At 42.6% G+C, this 26,297-nt stretch overlaps 8 protein-coding genes across 8 annotated transcripts; 3 read left to right on the forward strand and 5 right to left on the reverse strand.

The window, feature by feature from the left end:
• Window positions 1-4,528: 4,528 nt before the first annotated feature.
• On the reverse strand, window positions 4,529-7,444 carry BCIN_08g00360 (hypothetical protein). Its single transcript, XM_001552533.2, has one exon. It carries the CDS (start codon window positions 6,229-6,231, stop codon window positions 4,942-4,944), a length of 1,290 nt encoding a protein of 429 aa, XP_001552583.2. The 5' UTR covers window positions 6,232-7,444; the 3' UTR covers window positions 4,529-4,941.
• A 319-nt stretch (window positions 7,445-7,763) lies between these two features.
• BCIN_08g00370 (hypothetical protein) lies at window positions 7,764-11,171 on the reverse strand. The gene is made up of 5 exons (XM_001552532.2): window positions 9,817-11,171; window positions 9,601-9,768; window positions 9,435-9,550; window positions 9,104-9,384; window positions 7,764-9,053 (listed from the first exon to the last, which is right to left on the reverse strand). Exons 1-5 carry the CDS (start codon window positions 9,941-9,943, stop codon window positions 8,411-8,413), a joined length of 1,335 nt encoding a protein of 444 aa, XP_001552582.1. The 5' UTR covers window positions 9,944-11,171; the 3' UTR covers window positions 7,764-8,410.
• Window positions 11,172-14,506: 3,335 nt separating this feature from the next.
• Window positions 14,507-16,448, reverse strand: BCIN_08g00380 (hypothetical protein). The gene is made up of 2 exons (XM_001552529.2): window positions 15,755-16,448; window positions 14,507-15,697 (listed from the first exon to the last, which is right to left on the reverse strand). Exons 1-2 carry the CDS (start codon window positions 16,148-16,150, stop codon window positions 14,933-14,935), a joined length of 1,161 nt encoding a protein of 386 aa, XP_001552579.1. The 5' UTR covers window positions 16,151-16,448; the 3' UTR covers window positions 14,507-14,932.
• Window positions 16,449-16,581: 133 nt separating this feature from the next.
• Window positions 16,582-17,981, forward strand: BCIN_08g00390 (hypothetical protein). Its single transcript, XM_001552528.2, has 2 exons — window positions 16,582-17,093; window positions 17,148-17,981. The coding sequence occupies exons 1-2, from the start codon at window positions 16,692-16,694 to the stop codon at window positions 17,784-17,786; spliced, it is 1,041 nt and encodes a 346-aa protein (XP_001552578.1). The 5' UTR covers window positions 16,582-16,691; the 3' UTR covers window positions 17,787-17,981.
• A 7-nt stretch (window positions 17,982-17,988) lies between these two features.
• BCIN_08g00400 (hypothetical protein) lies at window positions 17,989-19,075 on the reverse strand. Its single transcript, XM_001552527.2, has 4 exons — window positions 18,818-19,075; window positions 18,550-18,762; window positions 18,473-18,491; window positions 17,989-18,409 (listed from the first exon to the last, which is right to left on the reverse strand). Exons 1-4 carry the CDS (start codon window positions 18,949-18,951, stop codon window positions 18,251-18,253), a joined length of 525 nt encoding a protein of 174 aa, XP_001552577.1. The 5' UTR covers window positions 18,952-19,075; the 3' UTR covers window positions 17,989-18,250.
• A 563-nt stretch (window positions 19,076-19,638) lies between these two features.
• On the reverse strand, window positions 19,639-20,974 carry BCIN_08g00410 (hypothetical protein). The gene has a single exon (XM_024694318.1). It carries the CDS (start codon window positions 20,845-20,847, stop codon window positions 20,074-20,076), a length of 774 nt encoding a protein of 257 aa, XP_024550107.1. The 5' UTR covers window positions 20,848-20,974; the 3' UTR covers window positions 19,639-20,073.
• A 1,166-nt stretch (window positions 20,975-22,140) lies between these two features.
• Window positions 22,141-24,170, forward strand: BCIN_08g00420 (hypothetical protein). The gene is made up of 2 exons (XM_024694319.1): window positions 22,141-22,517; window positions 22,647-24,170. Exons 1-2 carry the CDS (start codon window positions 22,200-22,202, stop codon window positions 23,658-23,660), a joined length of 1,332 nt encoding a protein of 443 aa, XP_024550108.1. The 5' UTR covers window positions 22,141-22,199; the 3' UTR covers window positions 23,661-24,170.
• Window positions 24,171-24,298: 128 nt separating this feature from the next.
• Window positions 24,299-25,500, forward strand: BCIN_08g00430 (hypothetical protein). The gene has a single exon (XM_001552523.2). The coding sequence runs from the start codon at window positions 24,393-24,395 to the stop codon at window positions 25,116-25,118; it is 726 nt and encodes a 241-aa protein (XP_001552573.1). The 5' UTR covers window positions 24,299-24,392; the 3' UTR covers window positions 25,119-25,500.
• Window positions 25,501-26,297: the final 797 nt, after the last annotated feature.

Genomic DNA, 26,297 nt, shown 5'->3' on the forward strand with positions numbered 1-26,297 from the left:
AATTTCCAACAACTTCTTCAACTATCGTTCTCATTCGTGGGAAGTAACTGATTTCCCGTATTCTTGCAAATGTCCTTGCAATTCCTTGGTGTCCATGTGCCGGCAACCCATGTTGTTCCGTCACAAATTCCTTGGTCATTTGACTCGGAATGTATACTTTTCCATGAAAGTATATGGTATCATTTTCTATAGTGAATCCTGGTTCTATTGTCTTGCGTATGCGTGTGGCAGTAGCATCCTTGTCGTAGTGTGATTGGATCTGTTTCCTGAGGTGGTTGTCTCCCAACAGGTGTGTTGCTGCAAGCTGTGGTGCATTGTAAACCAGTGATTCGCCGTCTTTTTTGAATATAGCGTATGACTCGTACGTTTTGTTTTCTTGATATTCTGGTTTTCGGCTAAGAGCGTCGGCTCTAGCGTTTTCTGATCCTTTGACATATGAAATTCTAAAGTTGTAGTTGGCCATGGTCTCCGACCATCTGACCTGTCGTCTGTTTAACTGCTTCGTTGTGGTGAAGTAAACCAAGTTCTTATGATCTGTATATACCTGTACTGTGTATTTCGATCCTTCCAAATATGCTCGCCATTCTCTAAATGCATCGACTATTGCCAGTAATTCTTTGTCATATATCTCGTAATTTAACTCAGCTGGTGATAGTTTTCGGGAGTAGAATGCGATTGGCTGGTATTTTCCATTCTGGCCCGGTTGGCTCAGAACTGCTCCTATAGCGAAATCCGAGGAGTCCGTCTCCACTATGATTTCTTTCTCTGGGTCAAAAGTCAACAGTATTGGTTCTTCTGCCACTGCTTGCTTGAGCGTATCGAATGACTCCTGTGCTTTGGCAGTCCATTCGAAGCTTCCTTGATCTTTTCTGGTTAACGTGGTCAAGGGTGTAGTAATCCCTGAATAACCCTTGATAAATCTTCTATAGAAGTTGACGAACCCTAGAAAGGATTGTACTTCCTTGATTGTGGTTGGCTGTTTCCATTCGAGCACTGCCTTAACCTTGTCTTTGCTCATCTTGAGCCCTTGGCTTGATACGGTGAATCCCAAGAAGTCTGTCTCTGTGACATGGAATTCGCATTTGCTTGGTTTGCACAGCAAGTCTGCCTTGGATAGGCTTTCGAGGATGTTGCTAACGTCCTTAATGTGTTGAACCTTGTTGTTTGAATATACTAGGATGTCGTCCAAGTAGCATATACAGCAAGTATCCAAATATTGTGACAACACATTGTTCATAAGCCTCATGAAAGTAGCTGGTGCGTTGGTTAGCCCGAACGGCATAACTTGGTACTCGTATAGCCCGTATCTTGTTTTGAAAGCGGTCTTCCATTCTTCGCCTTCCTTCATTCTGATCAAGTGGTAACCATTACGTAGGTCCATCTTGGTAAATATCGTAGCTCCGCCTAATCGATCTCTTAATTCCGTAGCTAATGGAAGTGGATATCGATCCTTCTTAGTGAGTGCGTTAAGCTTTCTATAGTCTACAACTAGTCTATCGGGTCCATCCTTCTTGGGTACCCACATAGTTGGACTGGCCACTTGGGACGCGGATTCCCTGATCCATCCCTTGGCTAAATTGTCGTCGATGTATTCTCTGAGCCTTTTTAACTCATCGGCTGACATTGAATAAATTGGGGTGTGCACAGGCATCTTGCCTTCCTCCAATATTATCTCATGATCCCATGGCTTGTGTTCCGGTAAAGCCTCATGGATCCCTGGTTCTTTGAAAACATGTTCATAATTCTTGTACTGTTCTGGTATCGTAGGCTTTTCTTTTGCCTCGATTGCGATTTCGTGCCGTGTCGTTGGCTTCTGCATTTGTAGAGGAGGTGTACTGGCCTTCGCTCTTAATGGAGGACCCTGGACTGGGTGTCCTACGTCGCCGGTGTCGTTCGCGTTCAACTCTCCTTGGCGCGTGTTACGTCTCGCGGACGCCTCTAGCGTGTCCCTGTGACCGCTTTTGCACTGATCAAATGTCACAACTCCTTGTGCCCAATCTATTTTCGGATTATGTGCCTTTAACCATGGCATTCCTAAGATGATCTGTTGTTGGCCCAATGGCACAACGTCAAGCTGTATAACCTCTGTATGTTGGGTTATGCCCATTCGTATTGGGATTGTCTCCTGCGAAATCTTTCCGTCAGACCCTGCTAGCTGTCCGTCAACTAACTGCAATCGGTAGGGGTGTTGTTTCGTCTGAAGTGGTATTTCCAAGTACTTTGCAGCTTCTGGTGCAATAAAATTTCCTGTAGCCCCTGAATCTATCATGGCTGATTGTATGTGTCCATTTATCTGAACTTTGCAGTATATCTGTCCTGCCTGTCCCGTAGCATTCAACTGCTGGGTAACTTTGCGAACTTCTTGCGAAGTTGTATTGGGAGTTAAATCCTCGCATGTTACATTATTCTGATGGTTCTTCGTCTTCCTTTTCTTGGGGAACCATCCGGTTGCTTCTTTATCTGATCGATGAATTCCGCAGAATTCATCATAGCAGGCTGTCCAGCTCATTGTGGCGTGGTCTGCTTCTGCCTCGTCCTGGTGACTTTCTTCTGTTACAGAGGGTGTTGGGGTTCTGTAATACTCTTGTTCCCATAAGTCTATTGCATTCATGCCCTCTTGATTTCGTGGTAATTCCTCTAGTAATTGCTGGAATTCTTCAATGGTGAAAGTCTCAGTATTTTCGGATTTAGTTGGGTTTTCTGGGATTGCAAAGGTGGCGTTAAGTTGGCCCTTGCCGAACTTAGGTTTGAAGTTGCCCCTTTTTCCTCCTGTCTTCTTGCTTCGGCACTCTGCTGCTCGGTGCCCTGCTTTTCCACATTCAAAGCATAAGTTGTTTTCTCGTCTTCGTCTCTTTTCTGAGTCATCGTTCCCGTTTGTGTAGTGCGTAGCGTCTAGTTCCATTGGGTCTCCGTACCTCTGTGGATTGTAACGTGGTCTACCCTCATTCTTGCGGTAACGCCCTTGCTTCTGATTTCCTTGGGGTTTGTATGATCTCTGGCTTTGTCGATATCTGTAGAGACGATCATCTGATTCGATGGAGTCCTGAATTAGATCGTTCAGATCTGTACTCTCGGCAGATCTTTCTAATTCCAGTCTGACTTCTGGTTTGAGTCCCTTGCGGTAGTGACTCATGATAGCGATTTCGTCCCACTTGGTTGTTCCAGCATATCTTCGAAATTCCGTAGCATATTTCAATGCTGATCCTGTCTGCTTGAGGTTGAAGATCTTATCTTCCGCTACCTCTAACTCGTTGGAATTTCCGAAGATTCTACGAATCTCTGTCTTAAATCCTTCAAAACTATTGAAGATTGTTCGGGTGGGTTGCATGCGATTCTTATCGTCATGTTCGAAATAGTCGCGCAAATATGGTTGAATCCATTTGGTTGCTTCACCTCGGAGGTATGATGCGGCCCATATACTCTTGGATTCCTTGGTAGTGAACTTGTCCTCATTGAATCGGAAGTAGATCTCAAGTTGTAAGAGGAAAGTATCGAGCTCTTGTCGACTACCTTGGTACTTGTCTGGTAAGGCGATCTTAAGGGTTTCGTTGATAGTGATCTCCTTTGGGGCATCGGTCATCTCGATGTCGTTGGTGTCTCCGGCAGATTGACCTGTGGCGGTATCTCTGGATGCCATATTAGCGGTTGGTTATCGAATCGGTACTTGAAGCAGAAATGGTGCTCAAAGTGTTACGGGAGCTGCCTCTAGGGTCACGTGGAAGTGTCTAGAGATCTCTCGAGGTGGTTTAGACTAGACTTCAAGTAGGAATTCGATAAGGTTGTAACTGGTTGCAATTCTCGTAACTATAGTAATGAAACTAATGGTTGTTGTCTTGAGCACGAAGCTCTACATTATAATGAAACCCATTCCCTTATATAGATCTTCGTCTCACTTGGACAGCTGGGACAGCCGGTCGCTCCTGGAGCGCTGTCGTTCCTGAGCTGTCCATCACGGGACACTAATCCCGTGACTCTTGGTGTCCTAGCTTATTGTTTTGTCCTGGGGCTAACCCCCTGGGATCTTACTAATATAACTTCGCGAAAAGTTTGCAAAGTTATGTTCGGTGTTTCCTAGGACCTATTGTCCTAGGAACTGTATCCTAAGATTCTAGGATATCCTATGACTAATACTATATACATGCCTGAGGCTTTCCTTGGGTGCCTAGTGTCCCCCGGTATACTGCAGCTGAATCACTGAGGCCTATAATACCATTATAGCCTATACGTTGGTGATTCTACAGCCTGTTATTAATCCGTCGTAACATATATGTTAAAACTTTATGTGTCAAACTCGACATCAATTGGCCAAGTAGCACATTTTCTTTCATTCTTCATTCCATTTTCTAATCCTTAACGCAAGGATATAAATCTATTTGATAGTAAAATATATAGCAACAGAAAGGCAAGAAGAGTCAACCACTCTAACTACTACCTATCTTAAACATTTTTACAGAATTTCTATTCCTATGATTCACATCACTAGATTCTAGAGACTTACACGTTGAATCATGAACACGTATTAAGTTAGTGATTTCTAAAAGACAACGACTTTTTTGTTATTTTCCTAAAACTCCAACGCTGAATATTCTAGAACCCGTAGCAAGTTTTGTCTCTCGCTGTGGCCCATAAAACCTATTAAATAACAAGGAAACATCTTTGAGACTAATATCAACCATCGGCATACAAAAATGGAAAGTCTAGAAGTCCCCATTTTCTCTGTCCATAATCAGTATCTTAGTAAACCATCATAAACTATCATGAAAAATATAAGAAAGTATGTTAAAGCTACCCTTTCAAATCCAGTTCTATAGCTCCCAAATTTCAATCATCGTTCCTATTCTTGAATCTCGTACATCCTATTGGAAAACTAGCGAATATGAAAGACATTGATATCAGGGGTGGAATGCGTGGTAGCGATACAAACTCTACCTTGGGATCAATTCATTGGTTATAATAATACTGATCGTCTTGACCACCTTGACCACTTTGATAGCCACGTGAATGAACGCCCGTATACGCATCGGACGGCTGAGCTACGTACGATTGAGTAGCCAATGTTTGACCCGTAAGAGGTTGCATAGCCCACGATTGACTACCTGAAAAAGTGCCCTGGTTTTCTTGATACTGAGTATGCTGACCAGGATAAGCTGTAGGATGAGTTGATTGTTGTTCACTTTCGTAACCCTGTGAATAGTCACATATGAAACCACCAGCATGTTGAGTACCGTATGGTTGAATAGTCGATGCTTGAATATCTAAAAAACTGCCCTGGTTTTCTTGATACTGAGTGTGTTGACCAGGATAAGCTGCAGGATGAGTTGATTGCTGTTCACTTTCGTAACCCTGTGAATAGTCACATATGAAATCACCAGCCTGTTGAGTACCGTATGGTTGAATACCCGATGCTTGACTAACTGAAGGGCTGCCCTGGTAGCCACTGAATGGCTGACCAACTTGTTGTTGAATTGATGAGTGATGATATGGCTCTTGTGCTCGGACAGCATCATAACTCTCCAAGGACCATTCACTTTGGTTTTCTAACGCAAGACCTGGCTTTCTGAAAAACTCTGATTCTGGAAACGGCGGGATAGACCTAGCACCAGTCTTGTAATCGTTATGCTGTCTTATTGCTTGTGCTGCTTTCTCTATACCATCCACATCTATGCCTCCCCATAACCAGCGTATTTCAGGTTTTTGCAAAGCCGAGTTGTGGTTCGCTATGGCCAGGGATTTTGCAATTGGTGTGGGATAACTCAAAACGATGTCCAGGAATTCCTTGCGGATCCATTTTCGTGGTATTTTTGGTGCGTCTGCATCCTTTAGAAGCTTACTGTATACTCTTACTCTGCTCGTATCATTGATAATCATACGCAATTCACCACCTAAAAGCGGTTTATATCCATAATTATTAACCGTGATCAGCTCATTCATCAAATCTGTTAAAACATCCCACCCTTTGCGTGCCATTCTGCCCAGCAATTTGTCACCACCCAGCTGGAAATTATCGCGGCGTAAGCCATATGCAAAGAACAATAACACGTCTTCTATTTCCTCATCCCAAGGCCAGTATTCTCTGGGAACGGTATCAGGAGCTTGAACGAGGGCGAAGGAGGGACTGGGGGCGAGAGCGCGGAGAGGGGGGTTATGGCGACGAGTACCGCTACTACCACTGCCACGATTTGAGCGTGATATGTGGCTACTATGACGAGAGGAACGTGATGCACACATCATTGACGAGTAGCGCAGGCCTCGAACTTCAAGTAACGAAAAGTCAAAATACTAAAAAGCTCAAAGTGAACAAAAGACAGTGATGGAGAGTGAAGCTTTGATTCAACAGCAAATTCTTCGATTGGTTTCAGTCGTGTTGATCAAGAATAATAGATAGTCTTCGACGTCGCAATGAGAAACAGCTTGTGGGTGGTCTTAAAAACAAATGTCGGTATGGCTTGTCGAGAGTGGTATTTATGTTTTAGTATCGAGTATCGAGTGTATGACAGTAGAGTATGCGACAGTGTAGTTGACGAGGATGCAAGCTTGAGATGTGAAATCGCGATTCTTGTATGGTGTTAACAAAATCGAGAACAAAAATTGCGTGAGAGAGTACTAGTATGTGAGTTCAATATGTATGGTCTTAGACCGCACGATCTTCAACTGTGTCTCCAATTCAAAAGAAGTATCTGATATCACAATATCTTCTTCAAAGTAGAGCATACACAAAGAATAAGAAGAAACACTTCTCGAGGAAGGACATCCCAACCTATTTAAGCGCATATCGAGGTGCCACACCGACCATTTTCTTCTATCAAGTTCATGCTTCCTCATGATTAATCCAAATATTTGGTATGAATACACCTCAGAAGATGGGTGATATGACTCGAAATACACAATATTTCATGATTCACAAAGAGAGGAAGTATGAATACACCCCCAAACGACCAGATCATGACTAACTAGTCATGAAAGTAAACCACACAATATCCCATAACCCATAAGAAATAAAATATGAACATCCTCTCAACGCATTCAATACCTCATAACCAGAACCAAGCAAAAGACTAAATAAAACCCATCTCAAGATTCCTGATTCATGATTCCCCATCCCCCATTCCCCATGAAAACACAGACAGAGACAAATACACACAGCAGAAACGCACTTCAAACCCAAGCTTCCCGATCCCCACTCTATGAAGACAGACAGACAGACAGACAGACTCGCGACCAATACAGAACTACATACGTACAGTACAGCAAGGATACGAATCAACATCAACCCATCGATCCATGACTTCAAGACTGTCAACAAACAAACAAACAAACAAAATAAATAATGAACAACTCCGATTTTGTGATTCCTCATGAGAAACGCCCTCCCCTACCCACTCCCACTCCCCGCCCCAAAATTATTACTGATTTTTGCAGCGTTGAGGTTTTGCTTGTTGGATTCAGTTGGGGGAACAGAGATCCAGATAGAGACTTTGGCAATTCTATCTCTTGTTCAGCCTTGTCAATCCCAAATTTCAATCCCCACAGCCCCACAGCCACACAGCCACATCCAGCCACCAAGGCTATCCGAACATTTTCTGAGCCGTCGAAAAACCGTCGAAAAATGTACGGAGCGTAGTGCTGTGGGGTTTGAGGATATACTAATTCGTGTAAACATACATGCTATGAATATTTTCGGAATGATTGAGTTAAAATGCACACATGTATCCTATGAATACGTCCCAAACCCAGAGGTTCATCACCAACACAGGACTTCAAATTGAAGGAGAAAACAAAATTTAAAAGCTCAATCTTTAAGATACTATTCTATACCTAAGTCCTCGTATTTTTTCGCTATTCGATGTCATCACACTGCCATCGTTTCCTTCACTGCCCTCTCCTTTACGTCATATCATCTATCCCCCTCGTTCTACTTTGTATACATACTCCGTACTGAAGCATAGTGATTCCATGTACCGCTTTCCCTGATGACCATCTTAGAAATCAATCACTATCTCAGCTAGCGCATACTCTCCAATTTTCCTTCTCCTATTCAACCCTTCAAATCCATCCATAGCCTATCCCTATTCCCTCTCTTCCAAAAATAACGCCCGGAAAAGACAAACAAGTGAACAGACCCAAATCAATTTAAAACAACCTTGAACTACCATGGTATTTTTTGTACTTCTTGAAAAACTCGATCTTTTGTTTTACTCCTACGATTTCTTCTTGTCCCGTATCCTTACTGGATGGAAACGATCTCTGCTTATCCACAAACAGCATTCTGCTCACTCCAACACGAAAACAAAAGAAAGGAACAAAAAAAAAATTGTATGTGCAAAGAAGTGAACAACATTATCGTCCGAAATACTGAACGACAGATGTTCAAGTTATGTATGTACTACCGCTCAAACAACAATCACATCCCCTAATAACGACTATTGACACTAACTGAAGTCATATCCGCTCTCTTCATAGGAGGAGGAGGAGCTGGTTTCTTGGCTCTACTGGGAGGAGGTGGTGGAGCTCTTCTCGAATTTGGCGTAGAATTGCTACCATGACTAGTAGCTGGACTAACTGATCTTGCACCATATGATCTATCCGGACTGTTACTGTTAAGGGTCGAATCGTCACTTGGATCATTAAACAAATCAGCTGAAATGATATTAGTCCTGGCACTTGGTCTTAAAGATGCGCGTAAAGAACCAGCATCTGGAGGAGGAAGAGAAGCAAGACGAGTTGAGGGAGGAGATTCGCGGTAATGAGTTGTTGGACCTTGGAATGTGGATGATCGACCAATTGATGGACGTTGTGGGGAACTTGGAGGGGAATATTCCTCCCTTCGATCCTCTCTTCGGTCCTCTCTTCTACCGATTCCTGATGTTGAGGCAACTCGAGCTGTGTTAACACGAGGAGTATTGGATCGGATAGATGGACGTGGAGCTTCTAACTCTGGGATAGGATCTTCATATGTCGAGTATCTCTCACTGTATGAGTGAGCTGTATTTGAACGAGGTCGTGCTTCTGGGCGTCTAGGTTGACGTGGTGGTTGTTGTGCCGCTGATCCTCGTCTAATACCATGTCAGTCCAAGAGAATTCGCGTATGTGAATAACAACTTACGCAGCTGGCCATTCCTTCTTCAATTTCAAAAGTTCATCACGACAACGGTCATAATATTCAAGCTCGGCTTCCAAAAATGCTCCCAAATCTTGAACACTCTCCGCCTCTGCCTCTCTAATATCTTGCATCCTTCTGAAAACATCCTCATTAGATTCTTCATATTTCGCCTTTTGTGATCTGAGTTCTTCCTCGACTCTGAAATCTTCTCTCTTCGCCTTTTGCATCTTAGAAAGGGAGGCATCGTAAGCCAAACGTCTTTGTTCGAGCTTCTTCCTGGCAGACTTTGAAAATTTAGCTATTGTGCATTTAGACCATGGCACATTATACAAACCTGATATTCCTTCATTTGAGCTAAAGATCTCTCCAAAGATTCCAGCCAAGTCGAAGTTGCGTCCACAACATATGTATCTTGCTGTCTCGAAATTCTCTCATTCGTTCTACCCATAGCTATATCCTTATTAGCCATTTTCTCAGATACCCTCTAGGGATCTACCTACCAATAAGGCAATTTCCAAACTCGGAATCCGGTTCAAAATCTTCTCCATGGTGTATCATTGTTTGTCCCATGAATGCTACTGGCAAGATCTTTTCTCTATCGTCTCCTTCATTTCGCTTTGAAAGTGATTTGACATAAATCGTCATGGACTTTTGTAACTTTTCCATTCCTGGCAGATGTTAGAATAACTCATGAATCGACATCTGGCAGACCGTACCCTCATGTCTCATTTGCATTTCTCCCTCCAAAGACTTGAACTCATCCGAAACTTCAGTCTTGGACTCTTGTCCCATCTTCTCTCCAGCCCATTGCTTGACTCTACCAAATTTCTTGCCGACGTTCATATTGGCGGTCTGAGTTCGAAAAGAGTAAATTAATTTCCTGGAATTGTTCGTGTATGTTACAGTATGCGGATTCTTCGGGATCGAAGGGAAGGCACTGGAGTATTTTAATTGTTGATTTTGGTGCAACAAAGAAAAGGTTTATTTCAAGCCAGCAATTGTTATATCTATCCAAGGATCGACGAGAAGTTTCTCGATATTCTTTGAGCGAGCGTAAGACAATAAAAGTATTGGCAGATTTCCCAAAGGTATAAGAAAGAGTGAAATCAAAACTGGAAGGCGAACTGAAGACTGGATTGCATAAAGTGTGATGGCCACGAGTAAAGTTAATTCCTCCAAACTCTCAATGATTCGCAAAAAGGTAAATCCTGGGTAGAAGAGCGAAGCGTGAATGGCTGAATTCGTGATGGGGAAATAGATATCTGAGAGTCAATTCCCCAGATCCTTGTATTCTTCGACGTGTTGTTATCAAGGTCGGGGAATAGCTTGGATGAAGAGGTTGGGAAGAGTGGGGAGATATAGTGGTCTCTTGGATTGCAGTAGCTGTATGTATTGCATATGCAACACCAAGGACGGGCGGGAGGGATAGTCTCGATGGGATCTTTTCCAGGAAGGTGGTCGAACGAGTGTGTAAGAAGAAGCTTTGTGAATGGCTCACGGCGAAGTTTCCTTGAATTGATATGGAAAAGAGTGTGGTTGGTGACTGGTTGCCGGGTCTCTTCTCCCTCTGAGCTGTACCTGACCTGGGCAAGCCTTTAATGTTCTGGAACGAAAAGAATGTAGTATTGAATTGATTGAGGTGTGATTGAAGGGATGGTGGAATGGATGGATGGATGGATGGAAGGATGGATGAATTGACGACGAGTAAGAGGAATGAGTAATAAAGCAACCTTTCCTTTCACTCCTTTCCTTTCTTCCTATGCAATATCAGAATCGGTAGGAGGTATGGAGAACCAGAGGCAGGAAAGTATAGGCAATTGATTTTTAATTGCATTAATTTATTCTTAATTGAATGATTGGGTCGGTTGTATGGCAAAAGTCTCCTATCGTGAGATGGGAGCAGTAGTAGTGATGGAGGGGATGTATGGATGAATGAGTGATACGAATACACGAGTTATGAAATGCTTGTTAGTTTGCCGCCGAGTGTGTGTATACGCGTATAAGAAGCGTGAAAAGAGTGAAGGGAGGAGATTCTAGAGAAGACAGAAGTGAATGGAAGTCTTGTCACATCATATAACGTGGCGGATAGGAGAATAGGAGAACATCGTCCCATCGCCCTAGGGACATCTATATAATCTACCAACAACAAGAACCGGTACCTACACCACTCATAGCCAGTCACAGCCGGGGAGCCAACGATGATGATTCTTTCGAGGCCAATGAACCCTCCTCTATCGACCAGTGTCCAAACCCTCATTCACATTTTGATAAGCTCTTTCTTTTGCATCCATCCATCCCAATCCCATCCCTCCCATCCCACGAGCCACATCTCGTGTCGGCCATCTTTTAGTGAACCTATCAGTCTTCACGGCTTTCTGCCCCTGAAACCTTAATCGGCATCTAAATTACTCCCACGGGAAGGACTAAAAATATGTTGTACGACGACTTCATAGAGATATTCGCCAATCGTTCTAGAGATCTTCTGCGAACCAGAGACTTTATTTAGACTGGATGTTTTGTCCGTGGTGCTTTGTTTCCCTCTTAGCCATTTTCCATAAATAAGTTCAATCCTTTTTGTTATCGATCCCTTCTCGCATGGATATCTTCTCGTATTGGCTAGACACCCACCTGATCAATGGATTTGCTGGGAATATATCATCCAACACACATAATATAACATTCGCCAAATGCATCACTAGCCATCATCACAATCACACCATCAAAATCCCTCCCTCGCAAAGCCATTTCATTACCGGTCTCACGGGCGCCACCCAAATTCGGTCTACTCACTACCCCTCCTGAAAGCGTTACGCGGCAAACATTCAGATGAGAAAAGGGGCGCAGCTCAATCGGTACAGTCTAACCTCAAACTCCAAGCCAAACGCCTAGAGAGGTTCGATTCTCTCCATCTGGGCCCTGGAGTCTACCGGATAGTCTGCACGCGCTCGTCCTTTTCCACAAAAGAGCTTCGTGTTTGATATGTACACTACTGAACTCTAAGCCTCGAAGATTCAATACACCACCACCACACCACAGCTGAATCAGAAGATATGGAACATCCGAACTTGACACCTCTCAAATCAGACAGTCTTCAGATATTTATAGCAAGCCGATCTTAATTCGAGCCCTCCCTTTCCAAACACCCAATTTCTTCTCCTGATTCCCTCTCTCTCTCTCTCTCTCTCTTTCTGTTTCTCAATCCAATCATTTCATCCACTTCAGACCCGCGGGGGAGACGTTTCATCTCCAAATAAGAAACTCCACCAGCACCACCAGCAACATCCATAATCCCATAAACCCCACTCAAAACATCTAGCAAACACTAGCTACCGAAATTCGAAAATTCTAGACCCCATCACTATTTTTTGGTTGAGATGCTACTTGCTTTACGACGTAGCAGCAAGCAGCAAGCAGCAAGTCAGGAGCGGGTTATCGTAATATCATATCGATCCAATTACGCGATTTCCCCGATTGACGAACGAAAGAAAGCCTTTCGTGTTCTCAGTGCCCAGTGCCACTACTAGAAAAATAGGGGTAAATGAAATTCATCACCATCACCATCACCATCACCATCACCATCACCATCACCATCACCATCATCATTCCATATAGCCAATGCCAACCAGCGTAACTAGAAATGTCCATCAATCTCGAACCTAAAACTCACCAGGAAAATAAGGATTCACATCTCCAAACAAGCATTTCGGATTTGTGAATCGGCCCTCTTTCTTCCCTACCTACCGTTACTCTATTATAAAGTTACCATGCCATCCATCCATGCTTGTTCATTTTCGTTCATCACAACTATCGTCGCAACCCGACTCTTGAATGTAGGATCTCCCTTTCTGACACAAACGAAAAAAAATAAAAAATCACAATCCACCAAACTCTATTGTGACCCAGATTTTGGAATTAATCTCAAACTCGCAATATTGTGGTAGCAGGTGTGATATTCATGCCGTGCGTGAACTTTGGGGCTGTGTCTTTAAAGTTGAAACCTGTAAACCGGTAGACATGGCTCTTATCTAACTGACTATTGATCACGGCATTTGTTTTAAGTGTGGGTGGGTGGGTGAGTGAGTGAGTCGTAGGTGGTGCGATGCGATATTGTTTGTTGAAAGACTATCTTGATTGAGGATGTCAAAATGTGGAAAATGTAGGAAGCATCCATCCATCATCCATCATCCATCGTCCGTCCATCTTGAGAAACCCAAAAATGTCGTGTATAAAATTTCTTCCCACCACCAATCGACAAAACGTTCAACCCTAGACGCAGCCAACAACACATAGACTGACTGTGTGTAAAATTATCATGTATCTATCTATCTGATTTAATCATTCAAGACGCAAAATCGATTTCAAAAGCAAAAACATTTTGTCCTCGGAGAGACTCGAACTCTCGACCTTTGGATGGCTAAAGTGATTGTTAACAACCACCTCATATAGGAATATGAGACCAACGCTCTAACCAACTGAGCCACGAAGACTTTTCTTTGTTGTTGGATTGTCGAGCTTTGTTTAAATATAACTTTTTGATTTGCATGGAAAAAGTCCCGGGGGAGGTTCGGGCAGTGGGGTCTCACGCTCGGTGCTCGGATTGATTGATCCAGTTTTCACCAATGCAGATATTTTGATATCCACGGCAACGACGATAAAAGAAAGAGTTTCGCGGCTGACTTGGTTACAGACTGGCTCTGATGTTTCCATGTGATGTCGCGGCCAATGGCTATCCTCGGGCTGAAATTGCACCTGGCCAGCTCGACCCTACTGCACGGTATCTCCTCTCCAAGGTGACGTTTTAAGGTTGACAAAGCACGCGCGACAAACACTCTAAATCTTCAAAAGTTTCGAGAATCGAACTTTCAAATCCTCGAGCTCGCAATGTGAAATGCGAATTGGGTGGAGATGATGATCTTCTCTGGGAGGGGAGTGAGCGGCGATTGGTACCTGCATGTGAACATTATTCAAGCCTCTCAAGCCTCGAATGGTCAGACTACAACCAGCATTTTCAACAACTTACTTACTTTATATGCAAAGAGTTTATACAAGTGTTTAAATGAGCAGTAGCGATAACCCAAAACCTAGTTGGTGTTACCTGGCAATTGAGTCTTGTCGGGTTCTTTCGTGTCCGGAAGATGAAATGGTATGTAGTCTGAGGTGTGGAGTATAACGCTGTTTGAGTTGTATTCAATTGAAGTTAATTCATTTACAATGAAAGCGGTAGTTAAACAAGAGACGGACAAAGGAGGAAAGAAGAAGGGGAAAGGGTCGAAGAGGTATGGAAGGGTCACATACGAAGTACTTATGTCGATGAAGGGATGCGTGTTTACGACACGCATTCCAGTCAACTTATCAACCAGATGAATAACACGCTTTTAAGTTTCCAGAACTGTTACTTGTGATATTTGATTTTGTCTACGGAATTTCAGGCGTTGTGAAAATGGATGGAGTGTGTTTGGCATGGGTATAGCTTTAAGAATCTATACTTCTTTTATATGAAGAGAAAGGATTGGGATATACACATCTCACGGCATGTGACGGATACAAACGATGATTGTGTTCATCCAACGTCTGTATAATAATACATTGCTAATATAACCACCTCTTCTGGCTCTCCATCACTACCAACAACCTGAACTTCTATATCTTCAAAAGACCCACCGACAGTCTATTTGCTGCCAACTCTGGCTCTAAATAACAGAATGACAAGCAAAATCTCCACATCCTCAAAGCCGTTTACTTGCAGATCCCAGCTGTAGCAATTAACCCCATTCTGTTTCTAGTCATCTAGTTTCCTGAAGCCATGTCCCCTCTCCAACCCATTTCCATGTATTATCGAGGAATAATGACGGCGCAAGTAGCTTCCTGATGTAGTCCGATTTGGTTAGCACCCTTCTGACACTCACATTCCTTCCCAATATTTCTATTTTCACATTTGCTACAATGCCACTCCCTCGTATCTCTACACTCATCACATTTCAAACAATACTCCCACAAAAGAGTCTGTTTCCATTCATTCTTACAAAAACACCAATAATCATTCTTCGTATCTTTTGGTCCTGCGACCCCAAAAGCTTCCTTAAACAACTCTCTCTTCACATCTTCTTTCTCTTCATCCGTAATATCAGGCCTCATCCATGCTCTTCTGATGCCTCTGAGTTTTCCCGAAAAAGCGGGAAATTGGGGTGGAGATGTCATATCGCCATATTCTACACCCATCAACATGCTCCTTAAGTCTTCGATTGTATCCGGATGAATTAAATCGAATCTTCCATTTCTCGACTCTTTTCTAATCCACTTTAGAAAGTCGGGACTGGCTGTGATAGAAGAATCAGAGAATTTTGAGGATCCGAAAAAGACAGTTAGGTCGTTGAGCATATTGGCGCAAGAATCACATTTGCAGCCAGAGGACGGAGAGGGTGAGCAGCCACGTCCGGATTTGAAACATTTGCAGCGGGTGGAAAGGCATCCAGATCGACAGTTACATGTTGTGAATTGAATTGGTGGAGGGATATATTGTTTGGCTTCTAGAAGAGGAGATGGTTGAGCATTGTGATGTGGCTCGGGTGTCATCCAAGGCTCGGGTGTCATCGGTATCTAGCAAGATTTTGTTAGTTTGCGATGTCCCGCGGAATTATAGGCATGCCATCGTACCTCTTTAGGTTCCCGGGAACTTCTCGGCGTGGGTAGTTTGCCATTAATGACAGTCGCAGATAGGTCCTTTGATGCTGAGACGGGAGCACACTGCCTCAATTTCATTGGGGATTTCTCAATACTCTCAACTAAATCATCATAAATTCGTACTTGGCCCGCAACCAGCGGCTCGGAATGGTTTTCAGTCGGCAGTTTTCGTGATGATTGAGCATGGATATCTCGTATGCATTTGGTAACATTGCCATTATTCAATGCCTTGTCAATGACTTTCCGTAATTGTGAAGGCTTGAAGTTCCGCAATAACTCTGTAATACTTTTGGTACTGGGCGTATTGAGCCGAACCTTTCGTCTCTTTGAGGGCTCAGGTGCAGCGGCCTTTGATCGACTGGACGTCATGTCTACAACTGTAAAGATTTGATATACAATAAAAGTAACATGCAGTGGAAACAACAACGATTACAAAAGACAGAAGGAATCGAAAGAAGATATGAATATATCTATAACAAAAGAAAAGTAATAACTTAACGCGTCTCGCGTGAGCGCGCTAGACGAAGGATAGGAATGTGATAAATCAGAAATTGGAAGCATTTTCTTCCCTGTCTCCTTTATCACCTTGCCAAAATCAACAGGAGAACTACTCGTTGACAGATGAGCAAGTTTGTTAAGATCATACAACTCCGTGGATAACAATGTCGAGAAGACCGTTTCGAATGTTCTTGAACCGATGTGAGGATTGACAAAGAAGCCCCTCTTGAGAGGGGTTCGCTTAGTCATCATAACTTTGTGCACCAAGAAATCCCCGTGCTTTCGCGTGTCCTCACATATGCGAAACGCGTCTTCACATCTCTAGAATTTGCTTGAAGATCAACTACAGTCTTCTTGATAATTCGCTTGCATCGAAGAACTTTGCTATACATCTGCCAGAATAAAATTTCAAATGGCTTCACATAATAAAAGAAATGCAGGGGAAGAAGTGCCATTAACAGAAGGATCTACTAAAATTGCTAGGACCGCCAACGAAATGGAATCAAATCCACAAACATCCATGGCTGCTTTATTCAGAGCAAACAAGATGGTTCACGATCTAAAGGAATCGCAGCTTCGTACAATTCTCGTTCAGGCATATGTTTCTCATCCCGAGATAGCTCATGTGGTAGATTTGGAACATGAAAAGATGGAACATTTGGATAAGACACCGTCCGAATCAGACCCTGAATCGGACCCCGTCTCTCTTTCTGGAGCTGGCCGTGCTGTTGGAGTTTACAAAGAGCGGGACGAAGATGATGAGGGTTCAGGCTCGGAAGATGAAGCTTCGAAGAGAAAAAGAAAAGTGACGGAAGTGAGGATACGTTTATTTTCGTAACACCCTGAGAACCTGCTAACATTTTCACAGCTCAAAGAACGCGGTATCGACGACTCGTTCTCGTGTTCATGTGATACTGGTTGCGCAAATGGCAGATGCGAATGCTCCAAGAATTCTTTTAGTTGTGGTCCAAACTGCAAATGTGCCTCGTGTGGCAATTATCTAAACAAGTTTGCCCTGTTCTTCGGAGAACCTAGACTTCGCGCTACAAATTGTTTTGCGAGTTGGATGAAAGCGCAGGGGCCTGATCTGGATCTCGATTCCGCATTTACACAAGAGGAATTACGAAGTAACATTATGGGAGTCGATGAAAAGAAATACTACGATGCGCCTCAAGGACCAGTATTCTCCGATGGTTCTAACCCGGAAATACAACAGCTTGGTGAAAAGTGGCTCGAGGCAAGGACTGAAGCAGAGAGGAAACCTATTCGAATGAAGTTGTTCAGAAAGGCATTTGTTGAGGATGGTGAACATTTTTTCTCTTTCTGCTCTGGTGGATGGGAGGAATTCAACTGCACTGTTCATTGTTCCGTTTGTGATGAATGTAACGACTGGAGAGACTGGCACTGCAAGGATTGCGGGAAGTGCTCATATGGAGTTACTCTCCCTTGTGATGGTTGTGGTGGAGTTTCGAATGGGTATCATGATCAATTCGATGATATGTGGTAGGATTTGACCAATTTTGATTATGAGAACGCCATATCACCATCACTTCACAAGCTAAGTTGAGCAGCAGCTTCCCAAGAAGCTCTTTTATTTATTTTGGTGGTGGCTAGGCATAATCCTTATAACGAAACAATTTTTTAACACAATGCGTTGTTATATGCTATCACTACAAGCTCATGTCAATATACTACTGTCTCAGTCGTATTGGGCCCTGGTCTCTATTTAATTCAATTCATCATCACTAGTAGAGTGAAGCTTATGAACGAGGTGTTCCGGCTATCGATACCTAAAGGCACTCAAATGGAAGTGAGCAGCTTGACTATTGATTATAAGTTCTATTAATCTCTGTTTTTTTTCGCCTATACTAAGATACTCCATTTTTAAACCCAATGCAATCCTTCTATTTTACTTGCTTCCCTAGTACGTTAGGCATTTCATCGCCGTTGATAATCCCGTCCTAAAAAATATCAACAGAACTCGCACTTCTCGCTGGGTATCGCCCGAACTGGATACATGGAAATGGAGTCTCTGGTGAAACTTCCAGCTTGTCCAAAGTTGTTTTGAACATCAAACTCCTGTCCTCTTACATCATCTCGGCTGAATTTCCAAGTTCCATTGTCGTTGCACTAGAAAGTCAGAAGTCAGTGATATTTCCCAACCATTATGTGGGGGACAATGAGTTTGCTCACTGGAGTTGGGCTATCCTCGCTGCAAAAAAATCGTTAGTCTACGTCTTCAGAAGTTCAAAGACCATGCCAAAACTTACGTTCCGCAATTTCCATACAGATGCGTGATATTAAATGTAAAATGATCGCCATCAGAATATAGACTGAAAGTTACATTGGGATCACCACTGCAGGGTGCATCGACTGGAGCACCATCGAGTGCGAATATATAAGTAGTTGGACTAGTGTAACTGCATGTTACATTGAGGCCTTGAGGAGCAGGAGTGGGCGTGTCAATCAAGTTGAATGACCAACTGTTTCCTCGGGTTAGCACCTCTAAGGGTGAACGTCCTTGGGAAAGGAACTTACAAGCCGCCTGAACCGTGTCTAATGTTTCCAATGCTGATTTTTTGGACGTACCATGGAGTAGGAACCATGAACTGATCCGCTAGACCTACAGTAACAGCTCCAGCAGAAAAGACAAGGAGTTTTGAGAAATGCATATTGGTTGAGAAGTGATAAAAAGTTGACTTGAAGTGGATGATGATAAGTTGACGAAAGAATGATAATTAGAAAGGCTTTCAACAAGTGGAAGACGTTGAATTAATACTAAAAACAATCACAATCAAGGCAAGAAAAAGAAAGAACTTCTATGATGTTACAGTACAGCAAGCACGATTCATCGTATTCGATTACATGTATCTGCAGCGCCAAGCCATGGCCCTTTCTTCAAATACGAACCCCAAAATACGAGCTCTGTGTAACAAATGATCCAAGCTCTTCGACGGAAACCACAACTCTCTGTACTTTGTGTGAATCTGTGGGGAAACCACCACACACACTCTAGATACTAGAGTAGGTAGACACCTACATAATGCAGATCGAGAATTCAATAATAGAATGGTAACGTAGCAGTGGAACATACAGACTGAAACATAACTCTCGGTTTGTTGTTCGACCTCGGTATTAACTTTTTAGCTACATCTTTTGAGCAATCATTGTTTTTTTATTTTCCAAGAACGAATTGACATCGGTATGCCCGATGTGGTGTTAGTCAAGTGAGGTTTTGCAGAAACGGGTGGCACCGAGGTAGTATTCACAAAAGAAAATATCGTGCAAGCTACCACCTGATACTACGAGAAACAAGGTCTCACAACGTCATATCATTGGATAGCGTATGTAATTGGTGTTGTCAATCTTAAAAAATTGTTCAATAACAAATATGAACTGCCAATCTCACACTACCTTACATACATTATTAGCCCTCCTCGGAATCTAGAATGACATCGCCGTTCCTTTGATACCCGTCGCTTGATGTCAGCTGTCAGCTGTTACCTGTTAGCAGGCAATATTATCTATACATTTGATTGTATGTCAAATGCAAGTATTACTTCGCGAACTTTCTATTCCAAGGCATCGTATTGAATTCTCTCAATGCGTCCAGCAACGTTTTTTTCTCGCTGCAACTTGCTCTTCCACATCGCTCCCTTACAACCTAGCGGTTCCCCTTTCACGAGGATGCAACATTCCCAAGCGCGTGAATGTTGAACGAGCCTTCCAAGGGCATTCCTTCCAGGACAGTGCGCAACCCCGCTTCCCCCTGAGAGCTCTCAAAGCCCCTACCTTTACATCTCCGCATTTCCACATTTCAAAAGACCCTCCTCTCCTTGCACATCCAGACTCCCCCACACATCCCTCAGCAATTTCGAATTCAACATCCCCATCCGAACTCCCGTCTCGCTTTTGATGACCCATCTCCCAGACATTGATTGAATCACTAATTCCTTGACAGGTGGTAAACACACTAACATGTTTTTCCAACTAGCTTCTTCGAACCTGAATCCCCTCCGCATCATATCCCTTCTTCCAACTCCCAATTCACATAGCTCTAATGGTCGGAGCTCCGTAGACGTGATCCATTCTCTGCGGGAAGGAGAGACGTAAGCGTGGAATGAAGGGTACAAGAGAGGATTGGGGATAATGGTGTTGGAATGATTAAGAAGAAATGGATTTCTGGTTGAGGAGAAGAACAACTTATATTGGAGGAGAGGAGAGGTGGTTATTAAGTTGTAAAAATGATTGTTCACGCTCTGAACGCGGATCATGAGATCGGGGAGAGGAACGTGGAAGAAGATCTGTTCAAGGAGTTCCGGGATTGCGAGAACTTTGGCGGCGGATGTCATTTTGTAGTCTTTGGTGTTTTTTTGTATTTTTGATTTGATGGAGAGGTTGAATTTTAGACCGATGATCAGGAAGATGTTTCTGGCACTGTGGTTGTTTATAAGTATTCTTATGTTGGGTTGGGGGTATGAATGTCCCGTAATGTTAATATTGACATGAACAACTGAATGAATTGAAATTTGAGAAAGATTCACTACTTTTTGATATTGATGGACCATTGGGAAGACAACTCTCGTCGCGAATCATTTTGAATCCCGTGCGATATACCATTTCTCAGCGTCTGCCCTCGAAATTACTTCTTTTCAAAGATATCAAGAAAATACTTATTGGTTTAACACTTGCTTCTAAAAAAAAAACAAAAGCTAATGTCAAATTCTACAATTCAATTGATAACTACTAGCTGCAATCCAATAATAAGCGGGACCAGAGTCGTTGATAGTCGACTACTAGATCGGATTAAGAGATGCACGAACGTTGTTTCACTATCAAGGGAGCATGATACTTACGCCTTATACTTTTCTTTTAAAGGGATGTGAGTGCACAGACATTTACAATCTTATTTATTGTGTTCTCATTTGACAGAAGTGCAATATTTGAAGATCGAGCGGGAAACTAGAACAAACACAAGTCCCGATTCGCATTGTATCAGTCCATCACTCTATAAAGTTCAACCCTCTGATTCAGGAAAAGGATCTTTTCAAGTATGATCAGAACCCATCGAAACCTTCCTCTCCCTTGATTCACCTTCGAGATCTTGACTATGCTGAACCCTCTACTCCTCTCGATCTCGCCTTTCCCCAATACCGCCAGACCTCCATATTGACTGCTATTCCCCGATTTGCCAAACCCACCTTCTTGATCCCGCCTCCAATACCAGAATCTCATAAACAAATCCTTTTGAGCGTCTCCACCTCCCATTTCTAGCTCTTCCTCCCCGTTCTTCCCGTTCGAGATTCCCAACTTTGTACCGGGTATCAAATTCATCACTAGAATGATATAAAAAACCTCGTATCTAAACCTCAATGGGCAAAAGCTAAGCCATCCGCAACCAATGTCTACGAAGCCTGTTGAGGCAGCCGCTTTTTAATTCTGCTTTTGCCATTTCGGAATGCCAAGTGGTTGCTATTAATGGGGCATTAGCAAATAATTATATACGTTTTAGGGTTGATCAAATAGAGAAGGTGGTGGCGAGGTTGAGGTTGAGATGGTCGTCTCGACTGTCATGATTAGCCACAACAAAGTTAAGCCATACGGTTGATTCAGCCACAACTCTCAAAGAAGTTCTTGACATATTGATGTTGAAGAGTCATCTCTCTTGGTACTCATCAATATATCGAGAAATCTCCAAAGAAGTGTAGCACAGATAACTCTCCAGAGCAAAAGGAAATCCAGAATTTACATATTGTAATCATATTACCATAATTGTATTAATGAACGTTTCCAGACTCTGTTATGCTTACTAAGCCATGTACCTCACGTCGACTTCATCTCACCATGCTTCCCCTGTCACCGGCCGTTTTCATTATAACATCTTAAATTCTTCCAAGCTTCTAGTGCTAGTTTCGATTAAATGAATCCAATTGTTCGTAATTATCTATTCCGGCACCCACGAAGAATATCGACAAGATCATCAGAATCTAAAGTACAGCCGCGACTGAACGTTGGATTGGATTCCCTTCGGAGTGTTTCTTCGGGGTCTAGGATCACGAGCCGGAGGGAGGACAAGCTTGGTTCTCAGTTGAAGGAGGAAGAAAAGAGAGGGGAGAACATTAATCGAAAAGAGATGGGAAAGGAGCGAATTGCAATAGATGGCGGGGGAAAAGATGGAAAAAACATAAAGCAATATCTAAGCCACATAGAACGGACGGCAACAGAACCAAGGGATGAAGTATGTGTATAAAATTTCCATGTTTTCCAAACTACACATCTTCCTTTTAATCTCCTCACATTTGAATACCGTGTCCCTCCTCCTCAAACAGAAAGAAAAGTTTTGAACGTTGGTTAATCATCCCTACAGTCCCTTCATAACTTGTTCCTCACACACGTGACAAGAATAAACTCTACCACTCGTCTCTTTTATTTCTCATCTCTTCATTCCGCATCTAACTCCTCTCCGAAACCCCTCACCTGGAAACCCGGGCAATGGATTGATCTATATCTCCCTGGAATACAGAGACCTGGGGGTTTTAGTATTGTGAATATTCCCTCTTCCCAATCTTCCCCTTCAATCGATGACGTGAATGAGGAGAGAGAAAACGGTATCGAGTTAGCGATTCAAAAGCCCATTTTGAAATTAAATTCCGAGGGAAAAATAAGTGAACAGGTAGCCTGGTTATTCCAGTCTTCATCAGAAATTCTTGGAAAGGAGGTTGCGGTTAGAATTGGAGGATCATTTACCTGGCCTCCTTCTTGTTGGGATGAGAAGGAAAGCAAAGAGTATCGGAAGGAGCGGGTGGAAGATGGAAATAGGGTGGTGTTTATAGCAGGCGGAATGGGTATCAACCCTTTGATGAGTATGATTTCTTGTATTCATGCCGAATTGAAAGAGAATGGAAGGAGAGGAGAGCGGAAGAGAGGAAGTAAAGAAGGAAATGGAACAATCGAGGGAAATGCGGAGGAGAATAAATGCGAGAATTTTGAGGTTAAATTTCTCTACAGCACCAAAGTGCCGGCTTCCATTCCAGCAGGAGGTGAACGAAGAGAAGGAGAGACAGGAGAAGAGATATTGTTTCTCGATCGTTTACAAAAAATCTTCAAGAAAAGAGAGAAATGGGATCTTCAGCTTTTTGCCACTGGCTCTTCCCACAACACTACCGAGCTTTCAAAGGCAAACGCAAACTCAAATATGAAAACACATCATCGAAGAATATCCAACCTTGACATCGACGTTGTGCTAGGAACAAAAGAGGAGAAAGCACGAACGATAGTTTACATATGTGGACCGCCCACCATGACTGATTCCATGGTGTCTTATGTTCGAAATCTTCCTGGTATAGATCCCTCGCGAGTTTTATGTGAGAAATGGTGGTGAACTCATGTCAAACTTTTCGAGGAAATCCTTACCGGGAGGATTTTGAAGAACGCAATGACGGTCCAGCACATCGTCATACGTTTTATAGTTTGATATATACCCACCAATATCATGAGAGTTTGGAGGGATATTATATCTTGTTAGTAGCTCTGTAACCACTGATATTTTTTATCAACGATTTGATGATATCATATACGGGTTATCAGTGTTTCAGTGGACACTCCTGCCTCTTACCAACACCTTGGTAGATAATCATAAACATTATCAGTAATTTGAGGTATATTCATACAATTTATCAGCGTTTTTATCGACACTCATACCTCTCTCTCATTAACAAGTTTATGCACACTTACATATCTCACCATCTGAAGATATATTCGCACATTTCATCATGTTCCTAGTGCAGACTCATACATTTTATCAAATTCCATCCAACACTCATACGAGATATTCAGAAAGATCGTGAACGTAATCATGCAAATGATTGTTTTATACACTCAATATGTCCCAGCAAATGTGCTCAAGTAGGTTTGAGTTCCCGTTCTGCTTTCTTTTTCTTTTGTTTTTGCATTCAATATACACGCTTGAAATACACATTCTACACACACATTCTACAACATCTGGCATTTGATACCCTTGAAACAACATTTACATCTCGATTTTGAAACGATTTACACTTCTTTACACTCTTCAATTCATTAAGACCAAAAATACAATTCTTGATTGTTTACGATGGCCAAACCTACTTGGAGCTCTAGGGCTGATGCGTTACTCGCTTGGGTTGCGGGTGATGTATGGCGTTATGAAAAGCAATTAAGGGAAGGGATTCCACAAAGACTTATGATTAATTCCACACAATTACTTGAACGAGTTGGAGAATTTTTGAATGCTTCAAATCAGCTTGAACCTTTCTACATCAGCATAGGCTTTAAGGTAGAAGCGATCCGATGGCATGCCAAGGATAAAAATATACAATGGAAGGAGTCTCAGGGGGTCGAAAGGCCTTCCTGGCTTTCAGAACACGTCTTGAAAGGTCAATTCGGCGAGATAGGTCTCGAGGCTTTGCATGATTCTACCTTGCGTCTTCGTCGTGTTTTGCAAGATCGGGAAAGCGCCAAAACTCAGGGCAAGGAGCTTGCTAGAAATCCAAGAGAGACAAGACCTCAAGAGAGAGAACGGGGTAAGGCTCAAGTGATGGATGAAGCTCAGAGGACAATACTTTGGAGAAAGGAAGAAGAAAAAATACGGGAGCTGCAATTCAGAAGGGAAGTCAAGAGACATGGTTACACGAAAGATCCAGAGTTCCCTGGAAATTTGTCTTGGACAGACCATAATGCTTCCGGCTTCATTTACCGCGAACCCCCTAATCAACTCGGTAGAGGCATCAGAAGAGGAGGTCAAGATGTGTATCTTACTTCTCCTCTTCCACTAACGGGACCGTCGACGATTCGAAGATAGGTTCAATGAATGAAGACTAGCTCTGAAATAATCTTGCTCGATCTCAATCCGCACGCAATTTTCCCTCTCATCGTACACCTACGTCTTCATGCTCGCATAAATGTACAGCCACATAATCTCGGTTCCTAAATATCATATTTTCCTCAGCATCAATTTTGATATATTTCCTACTTTCTTTTAGATGGTTAAGGGTAAGGGTAAGGATCCAATAATTCTCATCTCTCTCTCATAAATCTTCGATACTTTTTAAAATCAAACGTTCTTCCAGAAGAAGGTATGCATAGCTTGGGATGGGAGTATGTAAACAGAAACACAAAAATAGATCCTTAAAATCATATCCAAACTCCATCCAATTCAAACACTTCTCACAACGATACATCCACCCTCTATCAAACTCTAAGTTCACTTCACTATATGCTAACAGATACATACCTACATACAATAATCAAAAAGTCCAACACACCATCCCTATCTTGTACTTTATATAATCTAAACACATTTTCTCCCAGAATAAGTCGATTGATTTACACAAAACCCCCGACTCATATACGAGATAAATATCATATCATAACACGCAAACCCAAACCTAAACCCAAACCCAAAGCCACAAACCTCCTACCTAGATTTACTCACTACCTAGTCCCTAGCAGCCCAGCCCAGCCCAGCCCAGCCCAGATACACTACACAGCCAACTATCCGCCATCAAGCCCACAAATTTACTTTTACATCTTCCATCTCATCTCATCACACTACACTCATCACACTACACTCATCACACTACACTCACTACACTACACTCACTACACTACACTCACTACACTACACTCACTACACTACACTCACTACACTACACTCACTACACTCACTACACTACACTCACTACACTACACTCACTACACTCACTACACTACACTACGACGACGGTGTTCACGAACAAAAAGAAATTACTCCTCGTGTAACCAGTCAATCGACCTACTACTTTTATCCCCCTCCCTTTTATCTATCTTTCTATTTACTCTTCTATTTACTCTTCTATTTACTCTTCTATTTACTCTTCTATTTACTCTTCTATTTACTCTTCTATTTACTCTTCTATTTACTCTTCTATTTACTCTTCTATTTACTCTTCTATTTACTCTTCTACCTACCTACCCTTTCCCATTTCCATTTCCATTTTCA

The sequence above is a fragment of the Botrytis cinerea genome, chromosome 8, assembly GCF_000143535.2.
Source record: "Botrytis cinerea B05.10 chromosome 8, complete sequence".
Lineage (NCBI taxonomy): Eukaryota > Fungi > Ascomycota > Leotiomycetes > Helotiales > Sclerotiniaceae > Botrytis > Botrytis cinerea.